This window comes from Amaranthus tricolor, chromosome 12 (genome assembly GCF_026212465.1).
Source record: "Amaranthus tricolor cultivar Red isolate AtriRed21 chromosome 12, ASM2621246v1, whole genome shotgun sequence".
Taxonomy (NCBI): domain Eukaryota; kingdom Viridiplantae; phylum Streptophyta; class Magnoliopsida; order Caryophyllales; family Amaranthaceae; genus Amaranthus; species Amaranthus tricolor.
The window spans coordinates 11,580,303-11,608,148 of NC_080058.1; the positions used below are offsets into that span (position 1 = coordinate 11,580,303).

General features: G+C 34.4%; 2 protein-coding genes and 1 pseudogene across 2 annotated transcripts; all 3 read left to right on the top strand.

Annotated features, from left to right (window-relative positions):
• Positions 1 to 431: 431 nt before the first annotated feature.
• On the top strand, positions 432 to 8,904 carry LOC130797335 (uncharacterized). The gene is made up of 5 exons (XM_057659913.1): positions 432 to 1,242; positions 6,181 to 6,832; positions 7,132 to 7,331; positions 7,417 to 7,661; positions 7,753 to 8,904. Exons 1-5 carry the CDS (start codon positions 974 to 976, stop codon positions 8,535 to 8,537), a joined length of 2,151 nt encoding a protein of 716 aa, XP_057515896.1. The 5' UTR covers positions 432 to 973; the 3' UTR covers positions 8,538 to 8,904.
• Positions 8,905 to 10,298: 1,394 nt separating this feature from the next.
• LOC130828569 (protein NRT1/ PTR FAMILY 5.10-like) lies at positions 10,299 to 11,563 on the top strand (annotated as a pseudogene).
• Positions 11,564 to 16,279: 4,716 nt separating this feature from the next.
• LOC130797337 (20 kDa chaperonin, chloroplastic-like) lies at positions 16,280 to 20,829 on the top strand. The gene is made up of 6 exons (XM_057659914.1): positions 16,280 to 16,456; positions 18,652 to 18,833; positions 18,917 to 19,096; positions 19,189 to 19,344; positions 19,919 to 19,996; positions 20,159 to 20,829. The coding sequence occupies exons 2-6, from the start codon at positions 18,654 to 18,656 to the stop codon at positions 20,330 to 20,332; spliced, it is 768 nt and encodes a 255-aa protein (XP_057515897.1). The 5' UTR covers positions 16,280 to 16,456; positions 18,652 to 18,653; the 3' UTR covers positions 20,333 to 20,829.
• Positions 20,830 to 27,846: the final 7,017 nt, after the last annotated feature.

Genomic DNA, 27,846 nt, shown 5'->3' on the forward strand with positions numbered 1-27,846 from the left:
AGAGACGGTCTCTCAAGAGGCTAGTAGGGGAAATTTTCCTAGAATAAACTTGGGTAACCTGATGATCTGCTATAGTGGGTAATTCACCAAAAAGTAAATTGAAAATTAATGTAAAATTAGAAAAATTTTGAAAATTTTCATAAAAAAGTCTGAATAATAAAAAAATCAGAAATTTTTTTCAATATTTTTTTAAACATTTTTTTCGACATTTTATTTAAAACTTTTTTTTTTAAAAAATAAAATTTATTACAGCAAGTCATTAGGTTACCTGGTTTAGTCCAGAAAAATACTCTTCAAAAATTATTCATGATTGATTAATATGTAGGATTATTATAGCAAAATTATAAAATATTAAATTATTTTATGTAATTTTTCCTCCAAAAAATAATTAAAATCCCAAATATTTGGCACCATAAACCCCTCGCTTCTAGGTTCTACCTTTTCATTTCTTTTAAATTTCCCTTCCATTGTTGTGTATAATCAAACCCCAACCGTAAGTATCCCGTAGCCGCCCTTGCAGCACCGCCCCAACCACCGGCGCCCAACCATCAACAGCAGCACTCTTATCTCCTCTCTTGCTTTAACCCACCGTAGAAGCCGCAACGCAGCCCCACGCAACCGCCAGCCCAGCCAGACTCGCTCTTTCTTCATTCTTCTTCGTGGGTCTTCACCTCTTTGAACCTGTAGCCCCTCTAAGGCTCTAAAACCATAGGCGGCAGGCGACCTTTCGTTCCGTTTCATCACTGTTTTGTTGAATACTCCTCCCGACGCCTCAAACAAGAAAGTACTACGCAACTCAAACCAACTATTAGTTCCCATCAAGTCTCTCAATTCCCACTCTCATTCTCATTTTCCAAACCACCCTTATTGGAAATTATTCACATAATCAATCTCTGGATGGACATTGCAGAAGATTTCTGTTGAGGATTAACTTCAAAGGACATATCTTATCTTCATTGTAAACTAAAAGAAAATGGAAATAGTTGAATCCATTGAAGATATATCAGTGCAAGATCCACCAGAAGGGGATTTTTCATCTACTGATTTGAAGTGGACAAAGTTTGGTAATGCTGAACGCCACGATGATGTAGCTATAATTCCTTTTGACCGAGTTGATGATTTTATTGTCGGAGAATGTTCAAATGTGGAGTTCCCAACTCGATTTCATATTGAACGAGGAAGGAAACGAAGGAGAGGAAGCTTAAAAGAGTACAAAAATGATGAATATTTGGAATACAAGCTGTAAGTATACTATCGTATATGTTTAATTTGTGTATGTTCTCATTCAACCATTTGTGCTCCTATGCGGAATAGTGAACTGTATTGAATTCTACCTGAGAGATCATTCAAGCGATTTCGAATTATGCTATGCATATTTGAAGAACATATGCAATCACCTTTTAGCTTGGGTGTTGAGGTTTTGTTATTGTATGTTAGCAAAGAATTGTTCTATATTGTTTGCATAAAACAATTTTTTCTCTAGAGCAACTACACTTTATTTGAGAGGTGTCAAATTATAATAGGCTTTGGGAGTTTTTTTTTTCTTTTTTTTCTTTTTTTTTTCTTGCAAGGTCTAGTGTATCTTTGCCATTTTCATTTCCAAGTGACTCCCGGTTAGATGGGGTTTGAGAGATATCCAAATATTAATCTTAACTTGATAATAACAAATAGATTTGTATTCGATTGATTCTTGATTGCAAGATCATTTGCAACTTTACATAAATAAGAACAAATGATTTAATAAACCCTATTATAATGATCCATTGTAATGCAGAAATAAAATCATAATTGTTTGGCCTTATCGAGCATATATAGTTACAATATCTTATGGCGATTTTGTTTGACCGTGTATTTGTGGTTGATAAGATGTGCTATAATTCAAGCAAAGTCTTGTTGGTTCTCGGCAAATGCCATATAGTATTCTAAAACAGACTTAAGAACTTGCTATTTCAATGGCCAACAATAGTTTAAGGCACTCCATGCATTCTGATAGTAGTGCAAAATTAGAGGTTGTCCAATGTTGGTAGAATACTTTTCCTTTTAATGCAACTAAAGTAAGCCATTTTGGAGAACCTATACACAATTACCATTACTGAGTCATGTTCACATCGAGTATGAGGCAGAGTAACCACAAAATCAACACCTTACTAAACCGTTTTGGAGAACCAATCCACAACTACCTTCACGTGGCGCCTTGAGCCTAGGCCTTGCTCCTAACTAAGAGAGAACCTACATGAACTTATTAAATCAACATGTCACAAATTGATATCTTCCAAAAACATATTTTTCTTGAACAATAAACCTTCCTTGATAGAATTCAAAATTACTAACAAACGTAATTTTAAGACCTCGAAGACAACTTTTCCTTCTCAATCTCAGATGCTTTTTGAGCTTTTTTAGAGTTCAAAAGGAGTACACTAGAATTTTAATCAAACTTGAGTTTGCCTTGAGATAAGTATGACAAGGAACTACCAGACTCTGTTGTGTTTACTTTTGTTGGATCAACCTTGACGTTGTCATTTAACATTATATAGCTTAGGAATATGATTATAGTTGGCATAAAGGAGCACCTCTCCAATTTAGCTACTCTTACAACTTCAAACCTTTACCGCAAATTGAATAAATGATTGTCTTTGGACTTGCTTGTAAACCAAAATATCGTCAAAAATTGAAATATACTATCACAAACTTTACTAGATACAGTGTAAGCTTCTCATTTTTTGAGTCTCATACTTGAAAATATTCTTAATGCCTATGATGTGCATGCACATTCTCCATGTCCTATCTTGCTTTGGAACTAACAATGTAGGAATAACATAAGGACTTGTATTTTCCTACATATATCCTCTATCCGTTATCTCCTCAACTTGTTATTACATTTCGTTGGTTTCTTCAAGAGTTAAACACACAATCGCGTGTTCAATTCCCTTAAGTTATGGCAATTATGGAGAACAACCTCTACAAATTCTTGCAATAGCTCGACGCCTCGAGCAACTTTAAGCATATCTTGAAACTCCTCCAAAACTTCCTTAGCTAGGAAAATAAGTGAGGCAAAACCGTGATTTACTTTCTTGAGCACTTTCATGCTTGAAGTGGTTTCCGTGGAGGGGTAGCTTTAGATGGGGGCAATGGCAGCAGATCTTTCTTCACTCTAAATTCAATTATAGTATACACAAAGATATACGTATCATGCTTAGCCTCTTATCTGATTGTCATAGTTTGCATACAAAATATGACATGCGTGTATTTTCAAGATATCTCATAAAAATTTCATCTAGAAAAACCAATAAATATATTTACTAGGCATATTTACGAATATGAGTGTTGCTTTGATCATTGCACAATCTTTATGGACAAGGTTGTCGGGTGGTCGGAAGCTCCCATTTCTTCAAATATTGGTTTCCCCAATTGATTTCATTGTCCTTATCTATGATCACATAACATGACTCATATTTTACGAAAAGATATTCGTTCTTTTATTTGAAAAGGACTTATTTTCAAAAGGAACTAAATAAATTTCTGATAAGCATTGAAACACTTGTTTTAAGTGTTTCCAGTCCATAGTGCAAAAATGCGGTCACTATTGCGGTAATAGACACGGTGATTCGGTAATGGGGATATAGTGGTTGTCGTACCACCAAATATCGGCCTAATTCATGAAATATCGCTTGGAATGACCTAAATTGTTGTTCTTTTACACCTTTACGATGTTGGTAATACTGTTTCAGTAAATTTGAAAACCTTTACGATACGGTCGACATGGTACGGTCCGACCTTGTTTTTGCACTATGGTTTCCACACATCTGAAGGTCCATCCTTATCTTCATCTTGATGATAATCAATACTTGTTAGATGGAAGACATTTAACCGTCTCACCCTCATTGTTTATAAAATACTATGTATTTGCAATTTATCTTCTTTGCATGCTTCCAACTCATCCAACATTTTGGTCTACACCTTAATTTCCTTCTCTTTGGCGATTGTATAAACATTTGGACACTGGTTTACAAGATATCTTTGATTTTCTTTGCCTTATTTGAGTCACTAGTCGTAGTTGATCCTTTTAAAAAGCTTCCAACTTCTATTTTGCTCAATTTAGAGCCAACTAAGACTCCTTGAAGCTTTGCAAATTGACTCAATCTACCATTTATATTTGTTGCATTTGTAAAATATTTGAATTAAGTCTTCTTCAAATTCCCCTCATACATAAAAGCAAACCTAAAACCTCTTAATACCTAATATCGAAGTGGGTGTCTAACTTATCTAAGATTTCGTTCGATCTCTAATTAAACACCTAGGTTTCATCTCACCAAAATTCCACGTATAATGTTTCCATCTCCTTGTGTTATTTGACATTGTCTTACCCTTTTGTTGAAGGTTGCTCCACTTGACTGATAATATCTTCTCATAATTCGGACACATATTTCTCCTTCATAGCGTTTTGCTTTTCCTTTTCCCATGAGTGAATCTTGCCTTTTACCTCTTTACTTCTGGTCATATGTTTTCCTTTCAACCACGTTGGTGTAAGCTTAGTTAGCTTCATATTTGCTAATTTATACTTCTTCTATTCTAGTGTGTGTTCTTTATACGATTTGTATCACTCCAACACAAGCTCTTTAAAGGTATATTTCAGTAGAAACACCATTGAGTTTCGCAACTTTAATCTTTGAGTTGCAGTTGTATTTCTCAGCTCGTTTGGGTTTTGCTTTCTTTGTTTTAACTTTCTTTAATCCTTCATAATCTTTGCAAATTACTCCCTAAACTCGTTTATGTTGCTACTTGTAATTGTTGAGACATGACAAACACAATCATAATTTTTTCTTTAGTTGAATAATCAGTGAAGTAAAAACTAAAGGTGCAATTGAAATGTTGATCAAAATTCAATTTATGAAGCCAAAATGTAAATAGGATCTAAAGAAATAGATTGGTTGTAAATTGCCTTATTATCTTGATCTCTAAAGATTGTGCTTGCCAAATTAACGGAGTAATTTTAACTTGGCAAGAATTATTTATCAGTTGCAATGTGCAACTAAATTACTTAGAAGTTATTTGCACATAAAAATCCAAGTCAAAACAAATAATCATTACCCAATTGTGCTATGTCTCAGCGCAACTCACCTCGAAACAAGGACAAATCAATCAATGACAAGCTTTTGGACGCAACACTCTAAATGTTAGCACAACTAACGTCTTAGTCCTAGGATGATTGATTCTTGTGTTGATACCAACTTGCACTTTATTTGAGACATAAATCAAAAATAGGCTTTAGGGATAGATGTAAGTGAACTGAATACTCATCCTTCAATAACAATAATTTTGTTCTTTTTAAGGGTTTGCAAGCTTCTCTTGTGGAGTACATGAGAAAGTTTTTTTGCACTCTCTCTTGGTACCTTACTAGGTCCAAAAACAATTTGGTTTTGCAACACTTAATTGTTGTTAAACTCGCAAACTTTGACTGATTGATAAACACATAGCGAACTTGCACTTATAATGTGAAGGTTCATGGGTTTTTCTTATTCGCAACAAATAACTGAAACTAATAAAATAACAAACAATAACAATCCTAGCTAGTTTTGGATGTTAATAAGTAAAAGCCCAATAGGCAAACACTCTATAGCTATACTACGGCAAACAAAAGGCTCAAATTAGTATTTTGTTGAACATTCCCTTAGTTCAATTGTAGGTGCAAACGTGTACACCCTTGTGTAGTTCCTTGGGATATGTATCTCAAAAGCATTCAACCCTTGATGCTTCATTCTTCTAAACAGAACCTCTTTAAAATGCGGAGATCAAGACACTCGGTTCAACAACCATCTTCTATTTGGATGGAGCCTATGTTACTTGGACTCGGATACGATGTTGGATACTTGTACGTGTTTAAGTGTGGATACGTTAAATATTCAATTTTACACCTAAATGAAGTGTCTAAGTGCCATACCAATGTCCGAGCGTCAAGGATAGGACACGGATACATGAAGCAAAATGAAGAGTCCGAATAACATATGATGGAATATAGCAGAAAAAAACATATGAACTATATTTTGGATGAGGTTGTTCTAAATGTCTGTTCTTGATTGATTACCTGTATTCCTAACTACACGCAAAATAAGTATAATTTGTTCTTTCTCTCTTAGATAAGAAACTCTATAATTTGATGTTTTTTTCTCTGCTAAATTGCAGATATTGGTGTTCGTTTGGACCTGAAAATTACGGCGAGGGAGGTGACATATTACCTAGTAGGCAGTATCGTTTGAATACGCGTAATCGTGCTGCAAGACCGCAGTCTATGAGGGGTTGTACATGTCATTTTGTAATGAAGCGCCTGTATGCACACCCAGAACTTGCACTCATCATTTATAATGAGAGGCGTCATGTGAACAGGTCTGGTTTTCCCTGTCATGGTGTACTCGATAGAGATGCCATAGGTCCTGGTGCTAAGAAAATTCCTTATATTGGCTCTGAGATTCAGCAACAAACAATGTCGATGATTTACCTTGGCATCCCTGAAGAGAATGTAGTGCAGAAACATCTTGAAGGGATTCAACGTTACTGTGATGCGGATGCAAAACTTGGTAAGATGGCCTCTCAATATGTCCAAAAGCTGGGAATGGTTATTAAAAGATCCACTCATGAACTTGACCTGGACGACCAAGCTAGTGTTAGGCTGTGGGTTGAACGAAATAAAAAGTCTGTCTTCTTTTATCAGGATACATCTGATGACGATCCATTTATTTTGGGAATTCAAACTGAGTGGCAAATGCAACAGATGATACGGTTTGGGCATCACAACATCATTGCAGCGGATTCAACCTTTGGCTTAAAAAAGCTTAGAGTAAGATGATAGCCATATGCTATTTTGTGTTTGTCTTTTCGGATTCTCATTGATTTATGATTTTTTTTGTGTCGAAGCTCCAATATCCCCTGTGTCCCTATGATTTTTCTTTCATTTTACAACATTTCTATTTTTGGTTGTGTTTCCACATTTCTCTCCTAATTTTCTTGTTTTTTGTCTTATTCTTCCACTACAATTAATAAAGTAACTTTATTAGCTTTTAGCAAAATTAAAGAGACCGAGGGAATTCTAGTTCTGCTTCAACTGTTATACTTATTGACGCTATTGGTTATATCCAGTATCCTTTATGCACACTTCTGGTATTTGATTCAAGACGGCATGCGCTGCCTGTGGCATGGATAATCACACCCAGCTTTGCTAAGCCAGATATTTCAAAGTGGATGAAAGCTCTAGTTTCTCGAATACGTGCAGTTGATACTGGATGGAAGGCAAGTGGTTTTGTGATAGATGATGCGGCTGCAGAGTTGGAGCCTATAAGGCAGGCTACTCATATTAATCATTTGTTTGGAAATACTATAAATCAATAAACTTATTTGTTAATTTACAACCGGATCTTTTTGTAGGGATGTGTTCTGCTGTCCTGTGTTGTTTACGTTTTGGCGTGTTCGTAGAGCTTGGCTTAAAAATATAGTAAAAAAATGCAGTGACATGGAAGTTCAAAGGGAGATCTTCAAACGCCTAGGTGATGTTATTAGTAATGTTTGGAACAGACTGGATTCTGCAGCTGCTATTGAAAAGTTCATGCAAGACTTCATCGCACAAACTGCATTCATGCAGTATTTCAAAGTTTTCTGGTTGCCGAAGATAGGTTTGACCCACTTTAGTTTTCAATCGTGCTTATGCAGTTGAAAGTTGTAACAATATTCTTGCCCTTAACTTGGTGTACTTGCTTTTGGTAGAGATGTGGCTTTCAATATTGCGGAGTGTTCCTCTTGCAAGCCTGGAAGTTGCTGGGGCTTGTGAAGCCTATCATATCAAATTAAAAGACAAACTATCTGGTGATTCACACCTTGGCGCTTTTCAAAGAGTCGATTGGTTAGTGCACAAATTGACTGCTGAGGTGCACTCTACTTATTGGCTGGACCGCTACGCAGATGAACATGACACATTCAAAGATGTAAAGGATGCATACATAGCTTCAACGCCGTGGCACTGCGCTTTACAAATTTCTGATAATGATGTTTCCTTTAATGAAGACGATGGTGTATTTGCCAAGGTTCAAAGTCCTCAAGATGATAATGTGCTGCATACAGTCTGGAATCCTGGATCAGAATTCGCTTTTTGTGATTGCGCTTGGGCCTTACAAGGTAACCTTTGCAAACATGTTATCAAGGTCAATATGATGTGTCAAATCCACCGAGACTCGAGTTCCATGTCGTTGCACTCATTTAGAGATCTATTAACAACTTTATTAAGAAAGCCCTTGGATGATTCAATTGAATTGGATAAGGCGATGGCATTGACCCATAAGATTCTTAATCAAGTACAAAATGTCGTTGAACTTACCAGTTCGAAGGATATTGGCGCTGTTGTAAATCGTCTTCCCTTGAAATGGGTTTGTAGGAGAACCAGAACTTCTGCTCGGAAATCAGTAGCAGAGTCTGCTTTGGTATCTTACAACGAGAACTGTAATGCGTCTGAACAATGGAATCACAGGAAACGAAAGAGACTGCCATCATTCTGATTACAGACTAATATTTATCGTTCTGGTGCTGTTTTGTTACGGAAGAAATGTTGCGGAATATCATAGCACGGCTAGAGGACAATTTTACCACTACAATCAACAGTGTATCTTTGTACTCTTGATTCTGAATTTTTCGATTGAAGTTTAGTGAACAGTAGTGAAATAATAACGTCGATTTTTCCAGGCAATAACATTTTTAAAGTTTAAAGATAGCAGTGAAGAGAATGAAGACTTGCAAAGCAGGTTCATGTTTATCTCAATACTGAATACCTTTATAGCAAGAGTAGATGAAGATACATGATAGAGGCAGTGCTGAATAATGTCAACTCATCATTTGATTCCCATATATATTATGATCACATTTTCAGGGTAATTTTATGTTGATTAAATAGAAATCTATAGCCTTAGCCTTAGTCTGATTAAGATGTCATGTAATCATATGTTGCGTTTGCCAATTTATTAAGGTGTGTGGTTAATGGTCTTTAATTCTGTTGACCAACAATTGTTTAGACGGCAACAATAAGTTTTAGGTTTTGAGATTTTGAGAGGGGAGCAGAAAATAAAACTTAAAATTTATAAATAGAATAAATAAACAATAGTAAATCATATATTTAGATAACTTGATTTATACAAACTCTGATCCAAATATCTTGTTTAAAATCCAATATTTGATCTGAAATATCGGGTTTAAACAGGTTGGAGGCCTTATTAGTAAGCTTTTGTATATTCCCCTTTTTTTTTGTATATATTCATATATCTATCTATTTGACAAAAAAAAAAACGGATATTTCATGATATACCACTGAGTTTCTTCGATATTCACCATATATCACACGAAATGTTTTAATTCACTATATACCATTGAGTTTACGTCCGTTAGCACAAAATACCATTAATGACAACTGCCGTTAATGTGCCGTTTGTGGTAAAATTATCAGTATGCCCTTACGCATTCAACTGGCGCCATTGTTAGGCTTGACTTCCCCAAACACAGCGTATTTCTTCAAAAAATTGATCCTCCATCTTTCTTCTTCTCCATTCAAGAAACTTGCTTGAAATTTCTTTGATCCTCCTCCATCTTCCTTCTCGCCATTTTTCTTTGATTCCTTCTCGCCATTTTCTCTGAAAATGGTTGATTTGTTGCTTGAAATTTGCTACAGTTGATTCGTTATTTTTTGGGAGGTTTTATACTATTCTGGTTTCTTCAATTATTTATATCTTGGTTAGTAATTTAGTATCAATTTTTTGTTGTTTCATAATTTTGGGATTTGTGTCTTCTTAAGTTTGATGGGTATTTGATAACCAGAAATTGAAATTTTAAGATGGGTTTGTTAGGATTGTTTCGTTAGAATTGAGGAAATTTGTGAAGTTCTTTGATTCAAAACTACTACTCTTTGTTTGAATTTGGTTGCATACGTAGACATTTTGTTAGTGTGTGTAGGGGAAGAAATTGAACTATTGAAGATGAGTGCAAACTGTTGAAATATAGTGTGACTCGAACAGCAGTCCGCGGGGCGCGGAGTACCTTCTGCCTCAGGTCCGCGTGGCGCGTAATACTCCGCGGGGCGCAGAGTACCTTCTGCATTGTTAGCGTGTGTTGTCTTCTTCGCTCTGTATTTCTCTACTTTTTTCATTCTCCTCTCTACACTTGAATGTCCAACAAAGCTACATCCAGTATTTTTTCATGAAGTTTGTAAAATGTTTTAAGGTGCTTTAGGTACTTTATGCTTATGAAATTTCTTTCTTGTTCATCTCATTTGGATGGCTTACCAGGGGCTAGGCCTACTAACTCTATCAGCAATGCTGCCTTCCCTGAGCTGTATCAATGAGGACACAATGAACAACGACACGTTTGGATGTTCTTCACATTTGCAGAGGATGATGTTCTTTATTGCAATTTATATGGTTGCAATTGGGCAAGGTGGGCACAAGCCTTGTGTTCAGGCTTTTGGTGCCAATCAGTTTGACGGAGAAAATCCTGCTGAAAGCAAAGCCAAAAGCTCTTTCTTTAACTGGTGGTATTTTGGTCTGTGCACGGGTTCTTTGTTAGGCATTGGAGTTTTGAGCTATGTCCAAGAGAACCTTAATTGGGGCCTCGGATTTGGAATTCCCTGCATTATCGTGGTAATCGCTCTACTTATATTCTTGCTTGGAACCGCAACTTATAGATACATCATAATAAGTGCAAATGAAAGTCCATTCTTGAGAATCGGAAGGGTGTTTGTCAAAGCAGCCTGAAACTGGAATGTTAAACTCCCTGTAATCGGTAACAAAGAAGACGCACATGGAACACAAACACGTGATGGAACTCATCAATTTAGGTTTCTTGATAAGGCTTCGTTTGACGGTTGCAGCAATAGTGAGGTAGGAGAGGCAAAGGGAGTACTCAGGTTGTTTCCTATATGGGCAGCAACATTGGTTTATGGTATCGTTTACTCGCAGACATCAACCTTCTTCACCAAACAAGGCATTCCAACGGGTATATTTTTAAAAACAATGGTATTTGACGCAAATAAAAAAAGTAAATGGTATATGGTGAATTATTAATTTACCTCAAACGGCACACTGACGGCAGTTGTCATTGATGGTATTCTGTGCTAACGGACGTAAACTCAATGGTATATGGTGAATTAAAACATTTCGTGTGGTATATGGTGAATTTCGAAGAAACTCAGCGGTATATCATGAAATATCCGAAAAAAAAAAAATAAATAAAATAAAATTGAGTAACTGAGCAAGCATATGGCTATGTAATTTTTTTGTTGAGATTGGTGACTTCATTGTGCACCGTGGTGTGGCAAGTGAGTGTTCGGGACACTGATGAGGAGGAGTAAGGTTATGATCATCCAAGTGATGCCTAGTCATAGTGCTCAGGCAAGGCAAAATTAGAGTGCCTCATGCCTAGAACGAGGCAGCAATGCAGCGAAAACAGTAATAGCACCTTATAAGGTGCTCGAATGACGGGATATAGTGCTCAAACGAGCACTTCATCAAGACAGCAACCCCTGCTTTGCTGTGGCACAAAATGCGAGATTATTCTTTCAATTTTGTCATGGCTTTTATCCCTATCATTGGGTTATTACTCCTAGTATATATAGGAGGTCATTACACTCTAAACTAAGTTGATTTTAACCCTTTAACCTAAATACATAGCCCACCTTTTTCTCTCCCTCCTATCTAAGGTAATACTCTAGTGTATTGAGTTCTTGTGAACTTCATTGTTTCTCTACTATTAATCAATGCTAACTACCACCCACGATGTAGCCCAAGTTAAGTGAACCTTGTAGATTTGCGTCTTCATTTGTTATTGCTCTTATTTCCTATTGTTTCCATTCGTAGTTCATTCATTTTAGTTGTTTGCCAAAAAAGTCTACATACCTCTATTCTATTCTTGGGTGTTTTTAGGGATAAAGTTTAAACCTTTAGACCCTAATCTTACTTTGTATTAATTAGTATCAAAGCTTAAGTGTTTTTGGTGGTATTTAGGAGCGTAGTATTGGTAAACATGTCTTCAATAAAGCTACATATTGAAAAGTTTGATAGGTGTGTAAAAGTTGGCGTATGAGAATTCAAAATGAAGGCAATATTAATACAAAGTGAGGTGCACAAAGCCATTGATGGTGTAGTGAATAGACCGGAGGGATGACTAAAGCTAGATGGGATAAGAGAGACTCAAAGGCTCTATTGACAATAAAAGTTTTTCTTGGAAATAAGGTGCTAAGAGAAGTCAAAGAGACCACAACCAAGGGGATATATGGGAGAACGAAGTTGAAGTCTCTTTATATGGAAAATAGTGTGATTAACCGGTTACTCTTGAAGAGTAGATTCTACGATCTTCGCTTGGAGAAGATAAACTTTTATAGTTTCATCTTAATGAATGTTCTTCAATAGTCATGTATTTGCAAAACGTTAATGTGAAACTTGATGATGGGGACTTGGTTATATATTTGTTGTGGTTTGCCACCATCTTACAAGCACTTTCAGAAGACCTTACGTTATGGTAGAGAGAATATGAGCAGAGATAATTTTAAGAATGCCTTGACAAAGGACTTGATTGATACCCAATTGTCAAAAAAATCATCTAGTCCCTCAAATGATGGCTTGTTTGTGAGGGGTAGAACTAATGAGAAGGTATCTACTAATTAATGGTAATGGAAAACATGCAATTATTGTAAGTACAAGGCTCAAATCAAGAAGGATTGTTGAAACTGAAAAAGGAAATATTTCAGCAATAATGGGAGGTCTAAGTAGGGAACTAGAAATGTCAAGGCTAGCTATGTGAATAATAGTGATGATGGTGGTGTTCTAGTTGCACAAAATCAATACAAATATGAGGGTTAATAGATTCTTGGCTTCAGATGTTCTTTCTATATGACACCCAACAAGGGATTCTTCTCTACCTATGAAAGGGTAATAGAGGAAGTATGACGATGGATAACAATGCTACTTACAAGGTTGTTGATGTTAGAAGTGTTTGACCGATGTAAGGCATGTTCAGGATTTAAAGAAAAACTTGATCTCATTGAATATCTTAGACAAGAATAGTTGTAGGAATAGATGTGAAGGTGGAATGTTAAATTCATTATAGGGTCACTAGTTATAATGAAGGGGAGGTTGAATGGGAGCGTTTATGTTCTTGATGGTTCTACTATCTATGACTCGGTGAATATCTCCACTAGCACTATGCTTGACGATGAAATGAAATATTTGCACTTGAGGTTGGGTTATATGGGCGAAAGAGGTATGTAAGTTGTGCAAACAAGGCTTGCTAGGCAGAAAAATGCTTGGTAATCTTAGGTTTGTGAACATTGCTTTTGTAGGAAGCATAAGAGGGTGAGTTTCAAACCAGTCATCCACAACACCAAACAAGTACTTAATTATGTTCATTTTGATCTTTGGAGGCTTTTTAGGAAAACCTCACTTGATGTTTGCAACTATTTGCTTACTTTTATAGATGACTATTCAAGGAAAGTTTGGTGCTACTTTATCAAATACAAAGATGATGTATTTGTTGTCTTCATTGATTGGGAGACCATGACTAAAAAGAAAATTGAAAAGTATATCCAGACATTGAGAACCGAATGCGTACATATTATTATAAAGTCGTGAGTACTTCCTAAAACGATCAATTTCTCTTTGAGGCAATGAGTTCAATGGGCACAACATGTTTGTCATTTTCAGCAATTTTGAGCTTACCTCCATACAACAATTGATTCATATTCAAACATTTTGGCGCCACATTTAGAACAATATGTCGGAGCTTGTAGATTAATTCAAACGTTCAGAAAGCTTTTCTCCATGTAACAATGAAACAAGGTTCATCCACAACTTTCTAATTACATTTCTTAAGATAATGTGTGCTCTTGTGATTGTGCATCATTAATACATGAAAAGAAATTTAAAATGTAAACATATTGAACTTACAGTTTCCTCTAAGAGCTACTCATTTTGTTGTTGATTTTAAATGATGTGAACACTAATGAAAAAATGTAATTTATCAAAAATTATTGGAAAAATTGCATCTAAAAGGCTAACCTATAGCCATCTGCAAATAAAGAGTCAACCTTTAATTTATTTTACAAAGGGCTAAGCTTTGATGCCTATTTGCAAAGAAAGAGATTCCAGGTTACCACCACCCATTATCAACGGTTGTAATTTTAAATTAAAAATAGATCATGTATTTATTTTAACCATTAAATCTTATAAATTATATTGAATGTCTACTTAATTAGACTTCATCTATTTTTTCATCTCTCTCTTAGACTCTTTCTCTCTTTGATTTCTCTTTCTCTCTCTCTTCGTTTTTTCTTCTCCACTTTGATTTCTCTGTGAAAATGAGTAGTTGTGGCTCTTCTAATTGTGGTCAAAGTTGTAATTAAATTGGAATTCGTTGCTTTCACAAAGGAGGCAAAATAAACACTAGTTTGGCTATAATTTCAAAACTCAAACAATTATATGCTTGCTAACATTGCCCATTCATTTAAGCAATCATAAAATCTACATGAACTCATGTGCTAAACCCAACGGAACCTGTCAAAGAAAACAAACACAAAAATAGTAAGACTAATATATTGTATTGCATCAAAAGCTACTGTAACATTAACAATAAGACTAAAAACTACTTTAGAATTCTATCTTGCTAGGTAAGAGTTCCAATTCTAATTTAATTTTGGGTTATTTTAGATTTTGATAGAATTTAGAGGTTTGGAACTTCCATATCACAATCATATAGCTTTGTTTCTAAATGAACACTAGTTTGGGAAATATATTTTGGTAAACCCCAAAGTGGGTAATTTGTTCTTTTCCAACAGTAGATAGATAAATCATTCTAAAATAATTAATAAAAGGAATATTTTATATGGGAGCAATATAATTTTATGAAACGCCAGTGGTAGCAAACCTTAAAAAATTGCACATAATAGCATTATAATTTAAGTCGATCTCCGAAGAGACCGTTTCTTTGAGAGAAGTCTCTCAGGTCCAGCCCATTAAACCTTAGTGTCCACTTACTCTATATATTTTTGTTTTTGGGCCAGTCCAATTTTAAAAGGTCTTTCAAAGAGACCGAGTCTTACAAGAATTTGTGTTGTAATTTTGTACTTAAAGCTACAGTAACATTAATGGGCTAAAAACGTTTAATTGGCCGTTAAGTTGCGAAATATCTTATTTGCCCTTGTTTTCCTTCATTAAAAGTATGTTAAGATTTTATAGCTAAGATTTGCTACAACTGGCGTTTTATAAAAGTATGTTGCTACCATATAGAATATCCCTAAGATATTTCACAACTTAACGACCAATTAAATATTTTTAGCCCATTAATATTACAGTAGCTTTAAGTACAACATTACAATGCTATTCTATGGAATTTTTTTAAAAATTTACTACCATTGGCGTTTCATAAAAATATATTACTACCATATAGAATATCCCTTAATTAAAAAAATCAACTAATCCTTTGTGAGACGGCCGCATACGTGCGACCACTCATAGGTCCAGCACATAATTTTGAAGTTGCCATATTAAAGCTTGAAATGAACATTTTGGATCTTAGGTAGACATTTTAATTCTTGGATTTGACAAACTTTAAACCATTTTAAGTGGTGGAATATTCTAAGTCTTAAAATGAATATTTTACAATTGAAGTAGGTAAGCAAAATATAAAATTAAGGGTTGGAGTAAGAGTTTTAAGAGTTAGAATTGACGTTTTAAGTAATGGAATGAGTGTTTAAAGGGTTGAAGTCAATAGCTAAAAAATTAAACTAAGCATCTGGAGAAGAAAAAATTGAGGCTTGGAGTAGGGGTTTTAATTGTTACATTTGGCTTTTTAAGTCTTGAAATTGGTGTTCTTGAATTTGGCAAGTATAAAATTTTTGATCGCATGCATGAGACGACTGCATACAAGTTTTTGTGTAAAAAAAAAGATTAATTGTAAAAGGGAAAAGTATCAATGATACTCCTAAGTTTTTGCAATTTATCAATGGTACCCTTAAGTTTTTTTCGATTGTCAATGGTATCCTCGTGTTATTAAACATTTTACAACCATTAACGTTTTTATCTTTTTCATTTATTTTTTAATGTTTTAAATTGGAAAACAAAAGAACTAAGAAAAAAAAATTTAACGATTTTAAACAGAAAAAATTTAAAAAGATTACAATTATAAAATGCTCAATAACACGAGAATATCATTAATAATCGAAAAAACTTTCCATATAATTCATAATTTCTTAAATTTAAGTTAGTCGCATATAGAGGGTTTCATACAGCATCAGTTGGGGATTAGGATTTAGGAGCCTGTTGAGTTTTGGCTGAGGATAACCCAAAGCCTCATTTGTTGCCTCTTCCCAACTAGTCGTAAAATCTTCACACTCTCCCTTGAAACTTCAAATCCCACATAGCACTGAAATCTATCGATTTACCTGGTAAGTTTGTCTCTCTTCTTTCTTTTTTCATCCCTTCAACAATTACTCTATTTTCTATTTGTTTTCTTTAATCTATGCGGGAATTATTAATAAATGTTGCAAATGGTTTTTTATGCTTTTGTCTATGAAATTGCACTATATAGTTCAAACAAACTGTACCATTTTTATCGAGTTTATAATTATATAGGATTCAGGAAGAATACAAAGGGAAGATATGTGGTTTTTGACCGTCATTTTTCCACTTTTGGGGATTTTTATTAATTTGTATAGGATTCTGGAAGAAAAAACAGTGAATAAATTGTGGGCACTGTTTAATTTACACCACATATATTCAATTGTTTGCCCAACAAATTTGATGTGTATTGAGTGTTTCTGCACTTTGCAACAACGAGGTTGCATATGTCCTGATTTTCCTCATGTTTAATGTAAAGGGAATAAATAAAGAGAGATATGGGCAATTTTAAAATTTATTATAATTAATTGTTTTGTATAAAGCGATGTAAGAGAATACGTAAAGAGAGATAAGGGTTAATGTTAAGCGTTATTATAATTAAGTTATTATAACAAATACTAAGTAAATAACTTAAATGTTCATACCCAACACCCCTTAGTTTGTTCTTTTCTAAATGGGGTTGATGTTGATGTTAATGTTGATGTTGATGTTGATGTTTAATCTTCGGTCTATGTATATAGCTCGATTCCTCTAGATTTGAACTGGGTTAGGAGTGATTTTTTATGGCTTACACTCTAATTATTAGATTTATTTCTAAAAGGAAAGTACTTCAGATAAATGGATGTAGAGTGTATGGATATAATTCAGATGATGAGAAATAAGATAGAGTATTAAATGAATGTTGCAGAACTGTACTCAAGACTATTCCTTGTTGCTATTACTCATTTAGACGAGTAATACTAACAATTATAATGCTATATTTGGATGGGAGAAGATGGAGTAAAAGTAAGGGAAGGGAAATGGAGGAACGAGATTTGTTTCATTTGGATAGAAATAAGGTAGGGAATCGGAGGGTGAAAACTCCCTCATAATTCTTATAAGAAATATCTTTCCAACAATGAAAATATTTGAAAGGAAAAAATATCGTCTTTCTTCCTAAAATGTTGTTCAAACATACCCTAAGAGATTTCTAGGCTCTCTAATCTTTTATTCCTCACCTCAACGGCCTCCCACACCAGCTTCTCAAAGAGGCAATAGTGCTATTGTTCAAATTAGGAAATGGTAGTTTTGACTTGCCTAACCTTCTTTACAAGATTTTCCAGTACTCGTGTCATGTTTCCTACTTTCCTGAATACACGTTAAGGTGTATGGAGAATAAATTTACAAGAGACAGGAGAATTCTTACCTGTTATTCTTTCCCGTTATTCTTTCAGCCTTGCTTTTTTGTTACACTGTGGAGTTTCTCTGCGTCAATATAAAGCTACATTGTGTACTTTATTCCGCATAATTTTGACGATTTGGATTATAAGAGACATGAGAATTCTTGCTTGCAAATAAGCTCCTGTGGCTGATATAGAACTGTTTGACTGGAGGAGGAAGTTTTACTAATGTGTAATTGAATGGCTGTAATAATTCAATTTGGGAAGCTATTAACATTTTGAACAACAAATATAGTACAAAAATTGATACTGAGTTATTGGTTAGGATTTTGTAGTTTGTACTGATTTTAACCATATTTACTAAAAATGGAAGTTTGTGCTTGGAATTTTGAAAATTTTACATTACCTTGTTAATGAGAAATAAGACATTGAGGGGGTGTTTGGTATTGCTTTTTTATCAGCAAGAAAGGGAAACAAATAAGTGGATCCCTTGTTTGTTATGAAGAGAAAGAAAGTGTAACCATTTCTACAGGATAATCAATACCGCTACTTTGTTTCCATTCTCAACTATACGATAAGACACTACGTGAAATTGAACAAAAAAGCCCATTGCTTTGATTCTCCATTGATTCCATGAGTAAGAGTGTGTTGAAAATAATGGTATCTGTTACGTATCATTATGCCAATCAAATTATAACAATAACACTTAGCATTAGCCTTTTCTCTCTTTAAAAAATGTTTCCTTTCCGTTAGATTTTCACTCCGTATACCAAACACTCTCTAAAATAGGCAATCAAAATACTATTTGTGAAATAGTTATTGTAGAGTTTGTGTGTAAGTTAGATTTTTGTTAATGTGTACAGGAATGGCTGCTACTCAGCTCAATAGTATTTCACCTGCAACCATCAAAATTTCACCCTCATTTGAAGGCCTTCGCTCTGCTTCACGAATCTCAAACATCAATTTTTCTGTTGCATTTCCTAGTTTTACTTCAAGTTCATTCCGTGGTTTGGTTGTAAATGCTGCCTCAGTTACTGCCGCCAAGGTTAGTGTATGCGACTAAATTCGATCTTCTCTTCATCAAATTAAACCTTAGCATAATTTGTCTGACATCTTTGCTCTGGCCAGTATACATCTATTAAGCCTCTGGGCGAGAAAGTGTTGATAAAATTAAAAACAGTTGAGGAGAAGACCAGTAGTGGCATTTTTCTTCCCACAACCTCGCAAAGTAAACCCCAATCAGGTGAAGTTGTTGCTGTCGGTTCTGGAAGAAGAATCGGTGAAAAAAAACTGCCTGTTGCTGTTGAGGTTGATGTCCTTGTGCTCAAAGTTATACGTGCTTTATAAATCTTGATAGCTGTGAATAACCAAAAACAAATTGCATATGTTTTTTTCTGTAGACTGGTGCTAAAGTTGTATATTCAAAGTATACCGGTACTGAAATAGAAGTCGATGGATCAAGTCATCTAATACTCAAAGAAGATGATATAATTGGCATTCTAGAGACCGATGACATTAAGGATCTCAAACCTTTGAATGATCGAATATTGATAAAGGTTTGTGACATGACAAACATAACCTCTTTGGTAGTGTAGAAATATTGACCTTGACTTATTCTCTCATTTTTCGTATCATCTTTTTCTCTTTATTCTTTTCATACTTGAGATCCGCATTGGCAGTTTGAACTTTTAAAACAAGATGGGTGCTAGGTTGTTTAATGGGCCGGATACGGGCCTAAAATATGGGTATTTAAAATTTAATATGGGCTTTAGTTGGGGCTCCGGCCTGGCCCGTTTTCATAAATAGAAGTTGTTATTATCCCCATTGATTAATTTATAATAATTAAATTGTAGAAATGTTAATAATCCCCATTGGGTAATAATTGTAGTAGAGCTTGCTTTTTCTATTTATAAAAACCCGTTTCCAGCCCTTATTAGACCCTTTTATAGCCCGCTCCATTTTAATTGTAGTGAAGCCCATTTACAACCCGGCACATTTTCTAGCCGGCCCTTACAAAGCACTTATAAAAACGGGCCGGATAAGGGCTCAAATTTGGCCATTCAAACCTAAATGTGTTTTTCTGAAAATGCTTGGAACATAGCAAAATACTTATATGCAGTGCATGGACAGGTTGCCGAGGTTGAGGACAAAACCGCAGGAGGATTGTTGTTGACCGAGTCCAGCAAGGAGAAACCTTCATTCGGCACAGTAAGTAATTAAGATCGTTGTAGATTCAATGACAAATGATTACTATAACAGAAATAATAGACATATTAAGACATCTATTGATAATTCATAATAGTGTTGTCGCCATGCATGATGATGTGTTTAAGCCTCAGTTTACTCATCATATTGCTGCTGCCTTTACAGGTAGTTGCAACTGGTCCTGGTCTTTTGGATGAAGAAGGGAACAGGACTCCATTGCCTGTTACTCCGGGAAGCACAGTTTTGTATTCTAAATATGCAGCAAATGATGTGAAGGCTAGTGATGGGTCTAACTACATCGCGTTGAGAGTATCAGAGGTGATGGCCGTGCTTTCTTAGAACGCGTCATACCCTGCAACTTTTGTCAGTCAGTTCTAGATTTGGACTAGTAGGATGTTATGTCTTGTGCGTAGATTTCAGGACTGGGTTTTTATGTTTTGTATTTGAATTTGAGGGTTGAAAAATTAATCGGAAAAAAGGTGACTTTAGTTACGTTTTTGTAAGGCTTTGATTACATACGATAAAGTTAAACTTGTGGGATCAATGATGCCTATAATGTTGTTGGTAGTTTCATTAATGATCCATCTGTTTAACTAATAATTGAATCCGAGAAGTATTGCTATTATGGGCAATCCTTCGGTCGATTATAGCTTCTGGAATTGGAGGGGTTGAATTACTATGATGACCATGTAGTCATTGAAGAATATGAACTGATGTTGGTAAAAGTCCATAGAAAGCCTTAAGCTGAGAGACATGAAAAACATTATGTATTTTTGATGTTTTGTGAAAAATACAACTTATAAGCCACTGCACTCACAATATCCAGAATCTGAAAAGGGCTTGCGTATTTTTGTGTCAATTTCTGGTTAGTTTGATGAGTTATTGTCCCTTGTTTTTTAAGAAAATTTGAACAAAATAACATTTCTTCTAAAAATATTCTCTTGAAAAAATATATTTCCCAAAATAAGCCCCTTCAGTCCATTTCTAAGATATAGAGTTTGTTCATTGTTAGTAACAGTGGATAATTACTAAATCTAAGTAAAAAAAGTCGGCCAAGTAATCGCATGCTATTACTAACAGGGGGCGATTGGATTGACTTTTTTTTTTAACTTTTTTGACTATTGTTGACTTTTGTATGTATAATGGTCCACTGTTAATAATAATGGGCGATTACTTTCTCATATACTTAATTAAATTTTTTTCTTCGCATATGGCCCGCTGTTACTAACAACGAGCCATTACTTAAACTGAATTAAAAAGTCAGCTTAGAAATCGTCGCTGTTAGTAACAACGAATAGCCTCTTAACCTAGATTTGGAGATTTACGTGCTTATTTTGGAAATAATTTTATGCATTTTTGCTTATTTTGTTCAAATTTTCTGTTTATAAGGTTGCATTTTCAACCAAACTTAATCTCCAATGTTGAATTGGCTATTAGTTTTATGATTATTGGCATACTGAACCATTATGTCAGAGCTTACAACAACCGGCTTTTACCAAGTTAATCATTTGTTCTCGACTGATCATATTCCTATATACGACATCATTAGTAGATTCTCCAGCTAAGTAGGGTAGGCTTTGTAAGGAAGGTTTTTGGTTATTAACAATTTCATATATAGGGAGTAAGTTGGGTTGAAGTGAGAAAATGGGTATTGTAGTATTGTACCACCATTCAACTATTGGTAACTAATTGCACAATTCTTTTAGTTTTTGTCCACACATGCATTTGAGTTACATTTCCAAATATCTTTTCACTATCTTGGTTTGACCATCACTCCAAAGATGTTTAAAAGTAAATAAAGATAGTTAAGGGTCAGGTATTGTAAAAAGAGTTTTCAAAATTTGGTTAATAAAGATGGGATCCTTATCGCTCAAAATAATTTAGGGGCAACCATGGAATTTAAACACATGGTCGAAGTATGTTTGGGCTCTCTATATAATAGTAAAAGGATGAGATAGGGGGTAAGAAGTGGGTTACTTCACTCAGTCTATCTACTAATAGTCTACCATCATAATGACCTCATTTTCCATAGATTTAGGTAGCCGATAATGAAATTCATAGATACATTTATTCATACTTAATGGGGTTTAGGTAAGGCTTAAATAAGGCCAGGGTAAGAAAGGGGTTCATATTTGTTGATTGACACAACAAATAGTCTCTTACAAACTATCGAGTATCTTTAGTCAAGCCTTTCCAACTGAAATAGACTTTCAATCTTTACACTATGAAATCTATAACCACGTGGCTAGCTTTAGATTTACCATGGTGCCATGTAAATAGTATCTTCTTTAACTACACATAAGGGCTTATCACTAATTTATTTTTGGGAAATTCCACGTGCTAACCAAAAATTTTTAAAAATCCACGTGGTGACCCTGAGGTTTGCCATAATGTACCACTGTGACCCTTTTGAAGCAAAGCTTTCAACACTTTCCCCTAAATTGTAAACCCTAATTCTATCTTCTTTCATCCAATTTACATTCTTTCCCCCTAATTGAAACCCTACTTTTCTTCAATTCTTCATCTTCTATAATATTAACTTTCCATTGTGCTTAAAGTGAATTTTTTTCGAAATACTTCTTCAAATTCGCATGGAAGCAACAATGAAGTGCTTTGGATTAGAGCAAAGAAATGTAATTGCTCACCACAAAGATTGGCTAAGATTAGAGTTTCAGATTTAGAAGCAAATTCCGATCGTATGTACTACAAATGTAAGTTTTGTAATTTTTTCAAATGAGTTGCAGATAAGAAGTTGATTAGGGTTGGTGGAGAGTTCAAACTTCATGAAGATCAAAATCAATTGCAAAGGAGGGGTTCAATTATAGTTAGTAAGATTGAAGAGTTAGAGAAACTTGTAATGAAGTTTGTTAAGTTAGTACTAGTGGTTTGCCTTTTTTTTGTTTGTTATTTCTACAAAAGTAAGGTTATATGGTTGTTAAGTGAATGCTTATATGGTTAGATGGGGGCATTTTGTATTGTATTATTTCTAAAAAAGTAAGGTTATATGGTTGTTATGTACTCTTATCATTAATTAATGAAAATTAGCTACTTTTGTAATGGATTTGTTATAGAGTTGTTGATAATATCACCACTTCTAAATTTCCAAAAGGAAGTGGTTATGGCAAGGTTTTACAATCCAAGTACTATATTTATAAAAACGAGGTGTAATAGACATATTGCTATCGTTTACACCAAGTACAAAATAGAGACAAAATATTTAGGCACTTCTAACATTGTTAAACATAGTACATAATTGCCTCTTACTTAAACCTAAACTTACTTACACGTAACCATACTTGAAGAAATTCATGTTCTCCTTGATTTCTGCGTTGCCTTCTTATTTGTCAATTGTCTTGGACCATCTTGTTGCATTTGTTCTTTGGGAGTTAAACCACCTTTGCATGTTTTTGCGTTATGACCCAACTGATGACACTTGCTACACTTGACCGTGTTCGACCTTTTTCCTTTTCTTTTCTCATCTCCATCTCTTTTTCTGTTTCTTGATGGTCTACCAACTGATCTTTTCATTATAGGAGGTAGAATGACAGGTTTATTGATCTCTTGCCACTGGTCATGGTCTAGAATGGACTTAATTTTGTGTCCATACACTCTCTTATACATATGACCATGGTACCATTTGGTGCAGTAACTTGCCGAATCATCTTGAGCATAAAGAATTGCCCTTATGACATACTTGCAAGGATTTCATGTTGATTTCCACTTATTGTAAACGCAAGTTCTTTCAACAACAGAAACGGGTAAAGTAGATTTACCATCACTATTTCAAATTCGCCCCCTCCACACTTAAAGACTCTACATGCTCGAGCCTCTAATGTCAAAGCTTATATAATCTTCAATATCTTCGGGCACAATGCATTGTCATCCATCTCCTCAGCATTTTCTCTTCTTGTAGCCATTCTGACCATACACACCCTTCTAATTCCTATCAACATTTAAAACATGTGCAACATTTACCACATTTAAAACATGAACCAAATTTACAACATTTACATGTACAACATTTACCACATTAAAAACATGACACTACCTTCAAGCAACGTCATAACTAGTTTACATTTATCAACTCCCAAAGTTGCTTTGAAACTTTCCACGAAGTTGGTATTATTCTCATCTGAAGATATAGCAGTGTCGAATGCATGTGTACTCCATAATGATTGTTCACCCACCTTTGACAACCAAATTCTAGCTGACGGATTAGTTTCTTCTATTTTTTCCATTGCCTTACGAAATGTGTATTTCGATGATGCATTGCATGCTCTCCAGAAGCACATACATAATAGGACATGGATAAGCTGATTTCCAATTTTTGGACAAATGCTTACAACAGTACCTTCGTCCCGCCTTTGGCCATAAAGCATTCATAGCTGGATCAATTCCCTAAACAACAAAACACGCATTTTAAATATTATATTATCATTTTGAATATGGAAGAATAACATTCATAGTATTATTTTAAATATCGAAGAATACCATACCTTTTTTCGATCAGAAATGATTGTCCATTCATCACCCCTACCGCTATCTTTGAGGGTTTGCAGGCATTGGAGCACCCAATTTTATACATTCATCCTCTCAATCAAGAACTAGGTCCAACAAACTAACCTTATCAATATCATCAACATAAATGCCTATCGTAAGTCCCCTATTTTGAAATCTTAATAGAACTTTGTCACACATTTTGAAAAACAAACAATAAGAATTGAGCTAATTCAAGATTTTTAACAAAACTCAATTACACCTTACATAGAAGCAACAAAACCCATAAAAAAGGGTTTCCAGCATTCAACAATAAGATAGTACTAGATTCAACAATTTTTAACAAATTAACACTACCCATAAATGGTACTAAATTAACACTACCCACAAATGGTACTAAATACAGCAACAAGAATTCCAAAATTCAACATCCAAAATTTCGTGGGCTTTTCAAAATTCATGAATAAAAATCTATGTCTTGCCTTCTCGACAAAGCATCAACTACCACATTTTCACTTTAAATTCTACCCCCTCCAATTCATTTGAGGTGTCCCATTTAGTTTTGGCACACTATTCAATTCTAAATATCTCTAATTGTGCATAATTAAAAATTATAAAAATTTGATATTAATAAAATTTACATTGAAACGAATCAAACAAGATCCCACATGACTATATTTTGACGTCTAGATTAAGAATAAAATACAAATTAAGAGTGATCGATGAATAGTGTCAAAAAATTAAATGGGACAACTCGAATGAATCGGAGGGAGTATATTGTATTTCATAATCAAACCCTATGAGCTTAAAAGGTCAAAAGTGTTGGAAGGGAGTAAATATCCGTTGCTACAAAAGCCATTTAAGGCTTTTCTGATCAATCTTTACAACAAAGTGCTTTCCCACTGCGTATTGTTCCCACTTTTGGACAACATGTACCAAACTTGAAAAACTCTTTCTCATATATTGATAAGGCTTGCCACCTTGTTCCTAAGGATTTGCTAATGAATGATATTAGATGTCCATCTTGTGTGAGAACAACCCTAATATTGTCATTCTTCTAGGGAAAATTATTCCTTTTAATATCAACTTCTCTCTATTATGTGCAAAATTCATCTGTTTAATCTTGAAATCACATACAATTTCACCTAAAGTCTCGAGCCACTGCACTCCCAATACCATATCATAACTTCTTATTTGAATACACATTACATCTCTAATTACCGTTCATTATTCATTAACTAAGAGAAGTTACTACATTTATATTGCACTTATATTGACAGGAAACGAGTTTTTCTATGCTATAATTATGTTTGAGGGAAAGAATAAAAATCTAAACAAAATACTCCTTTCAGACAATTTAAGGAAATGAAAACAACAAGCCTTGTATTGACCGTCTTACCATGAAATAAGTTTATATAATTAACCAATTTCTCTAATTTATGACGTTAATATTGTAAGTGATCACTTTATGGTTAAGTGATCGCTATACGTCTATAAAAAGTGTCACTTTAAAATTATAAGTGACGCTTTAAGGTTATGAAACTGTAAGTTATCGCTTTAAATTCTAAAAAGTTTGTTCTATAAAACTATAAGTGTTGCTTTAAAACTGTAAGTGATTGCTTTAAGAACAAAAGTTTGTACCTTAAAAATGAAAGTTTGTTCTCTAAATATAGTTTGTTTAATAATGAAACTTTTTTAAGTTTGCTTTGAACTTGTAAGTGATTGCTTAAAGAATAAAACTGTAAGTTATCGCTTTAAATTCTCAAAAGAAATTTATCGATATAAATTCTCAAAAGTAAGTTATCGCTTTAAATTCTCAAAAGTTTATTCTCTAAAGAAAGTTAATTTAGAAATGATACTTTTTTTGGTAACTTGTAGAATTGTCTTGAGCTTTAGATGGAACATTCATTGACCTGAAAGTTTGAGAGGTTGACAAGCCTCGGTACCGAACAAAAAAAGGTGAATTCCCACTAATATTTTGGCAGCTTGTTCAACATATATGGAGGTTACTTGTGTTTTATTGCGTTGTGAATGCTCTGCAATTGATAGTAAAGTCCTAAATGACGCCCTTTCTAAACTTTATCCAATTAAGGTTTCTCGTGGTGAGGATACCTATTTCAACATCTTAAGTTATGAATATAGATTAATAATAAGTTTTTTACTTAGCCATTTTAGGAACATCTTACCTAGTTGATGATGGATATACAAATGAAGAAGACTTTTTGGCCTTATATAGAGGTCAAAAATATAATTTAAAAGAATGGATAGATGGTTACAAACCAAGAACATCCCTAGAGTATTTCAACATGAAATACTCGTGATATAGGTCGTTTTATTACCAAAAATAATTCCTAATTCACCTAACTAGTATAGTTGGGAAAGTAGGGACGAACCACTGTGGAAGGACAAATAAAGTCACAATTTGAACCAAGTTCACTATTGCTAACGATCAAATGTTGGATTTTTGTTTATCTGAGTAGAACGCAAAAAACACGAGATGAATAAAATTCAATAATTAAAAACCTAGGGCTAAAAGGATTCACTATGCATCGATCATGATTCATGAACAACAATTGGGATAGGAATGAATATAGGCGAAGGAAGATGTTGCTCTCGCAAACAAATTCGACAATCAAACAATAAAACAAGCTATCGCGATTAAAGCTTAATTGTTCAAAGAAGGAAATCGTTCACTCAAACTCGCAACTCTCGTTTATAGAATTGAGCGAATAAAACTTGCAAATTGGCCAAACATGCAATCAATCTAAAACCCATCAATTGAATCGCCTAGACAAACCAAATTTAAATCCTAAAATCAAACAAGAATCATGACCTTTTGCATAGTTTCACCAAGCCCTAGAAATAAAACTACTCACTAAGCATATTAAAACTAACAAGAGATTCAATAATGAAATCCATGGAGAAAATCAAATTCAAATTAAATGTAGAAACAAACATTCAAAGATAACAACGATAAACAAGAACAAGAAATTACAATTGAAACTAATACCTTCAATATAATTAAGATTACAATATCGAAATGTTGATTAACAATCCCTCAAAGCAAGTAATATGAGAAATCCCTTCAATATCAAGCCCTCAAAAACACAGAAAAAAAAACTTAACCCCAAACTGGAAATTCCCCTCAAAAGCTATTTATATCCTCCTCCAAAGAGATCGGAGGAAACGGAAGTTACAAAAAAAATAACTGCTTGACCCGGCCGGGTATGTGAAAACCCGGGCGGGTACGAGGCATAACTAAATCTCAAAGATCAAAAAGTTTCTAAGTTCAGGAGTAAACCCGGCCGGGTATGTGGAAACCCGCCCGGGTACGCAGCAGAGCATTTTAATCTTCA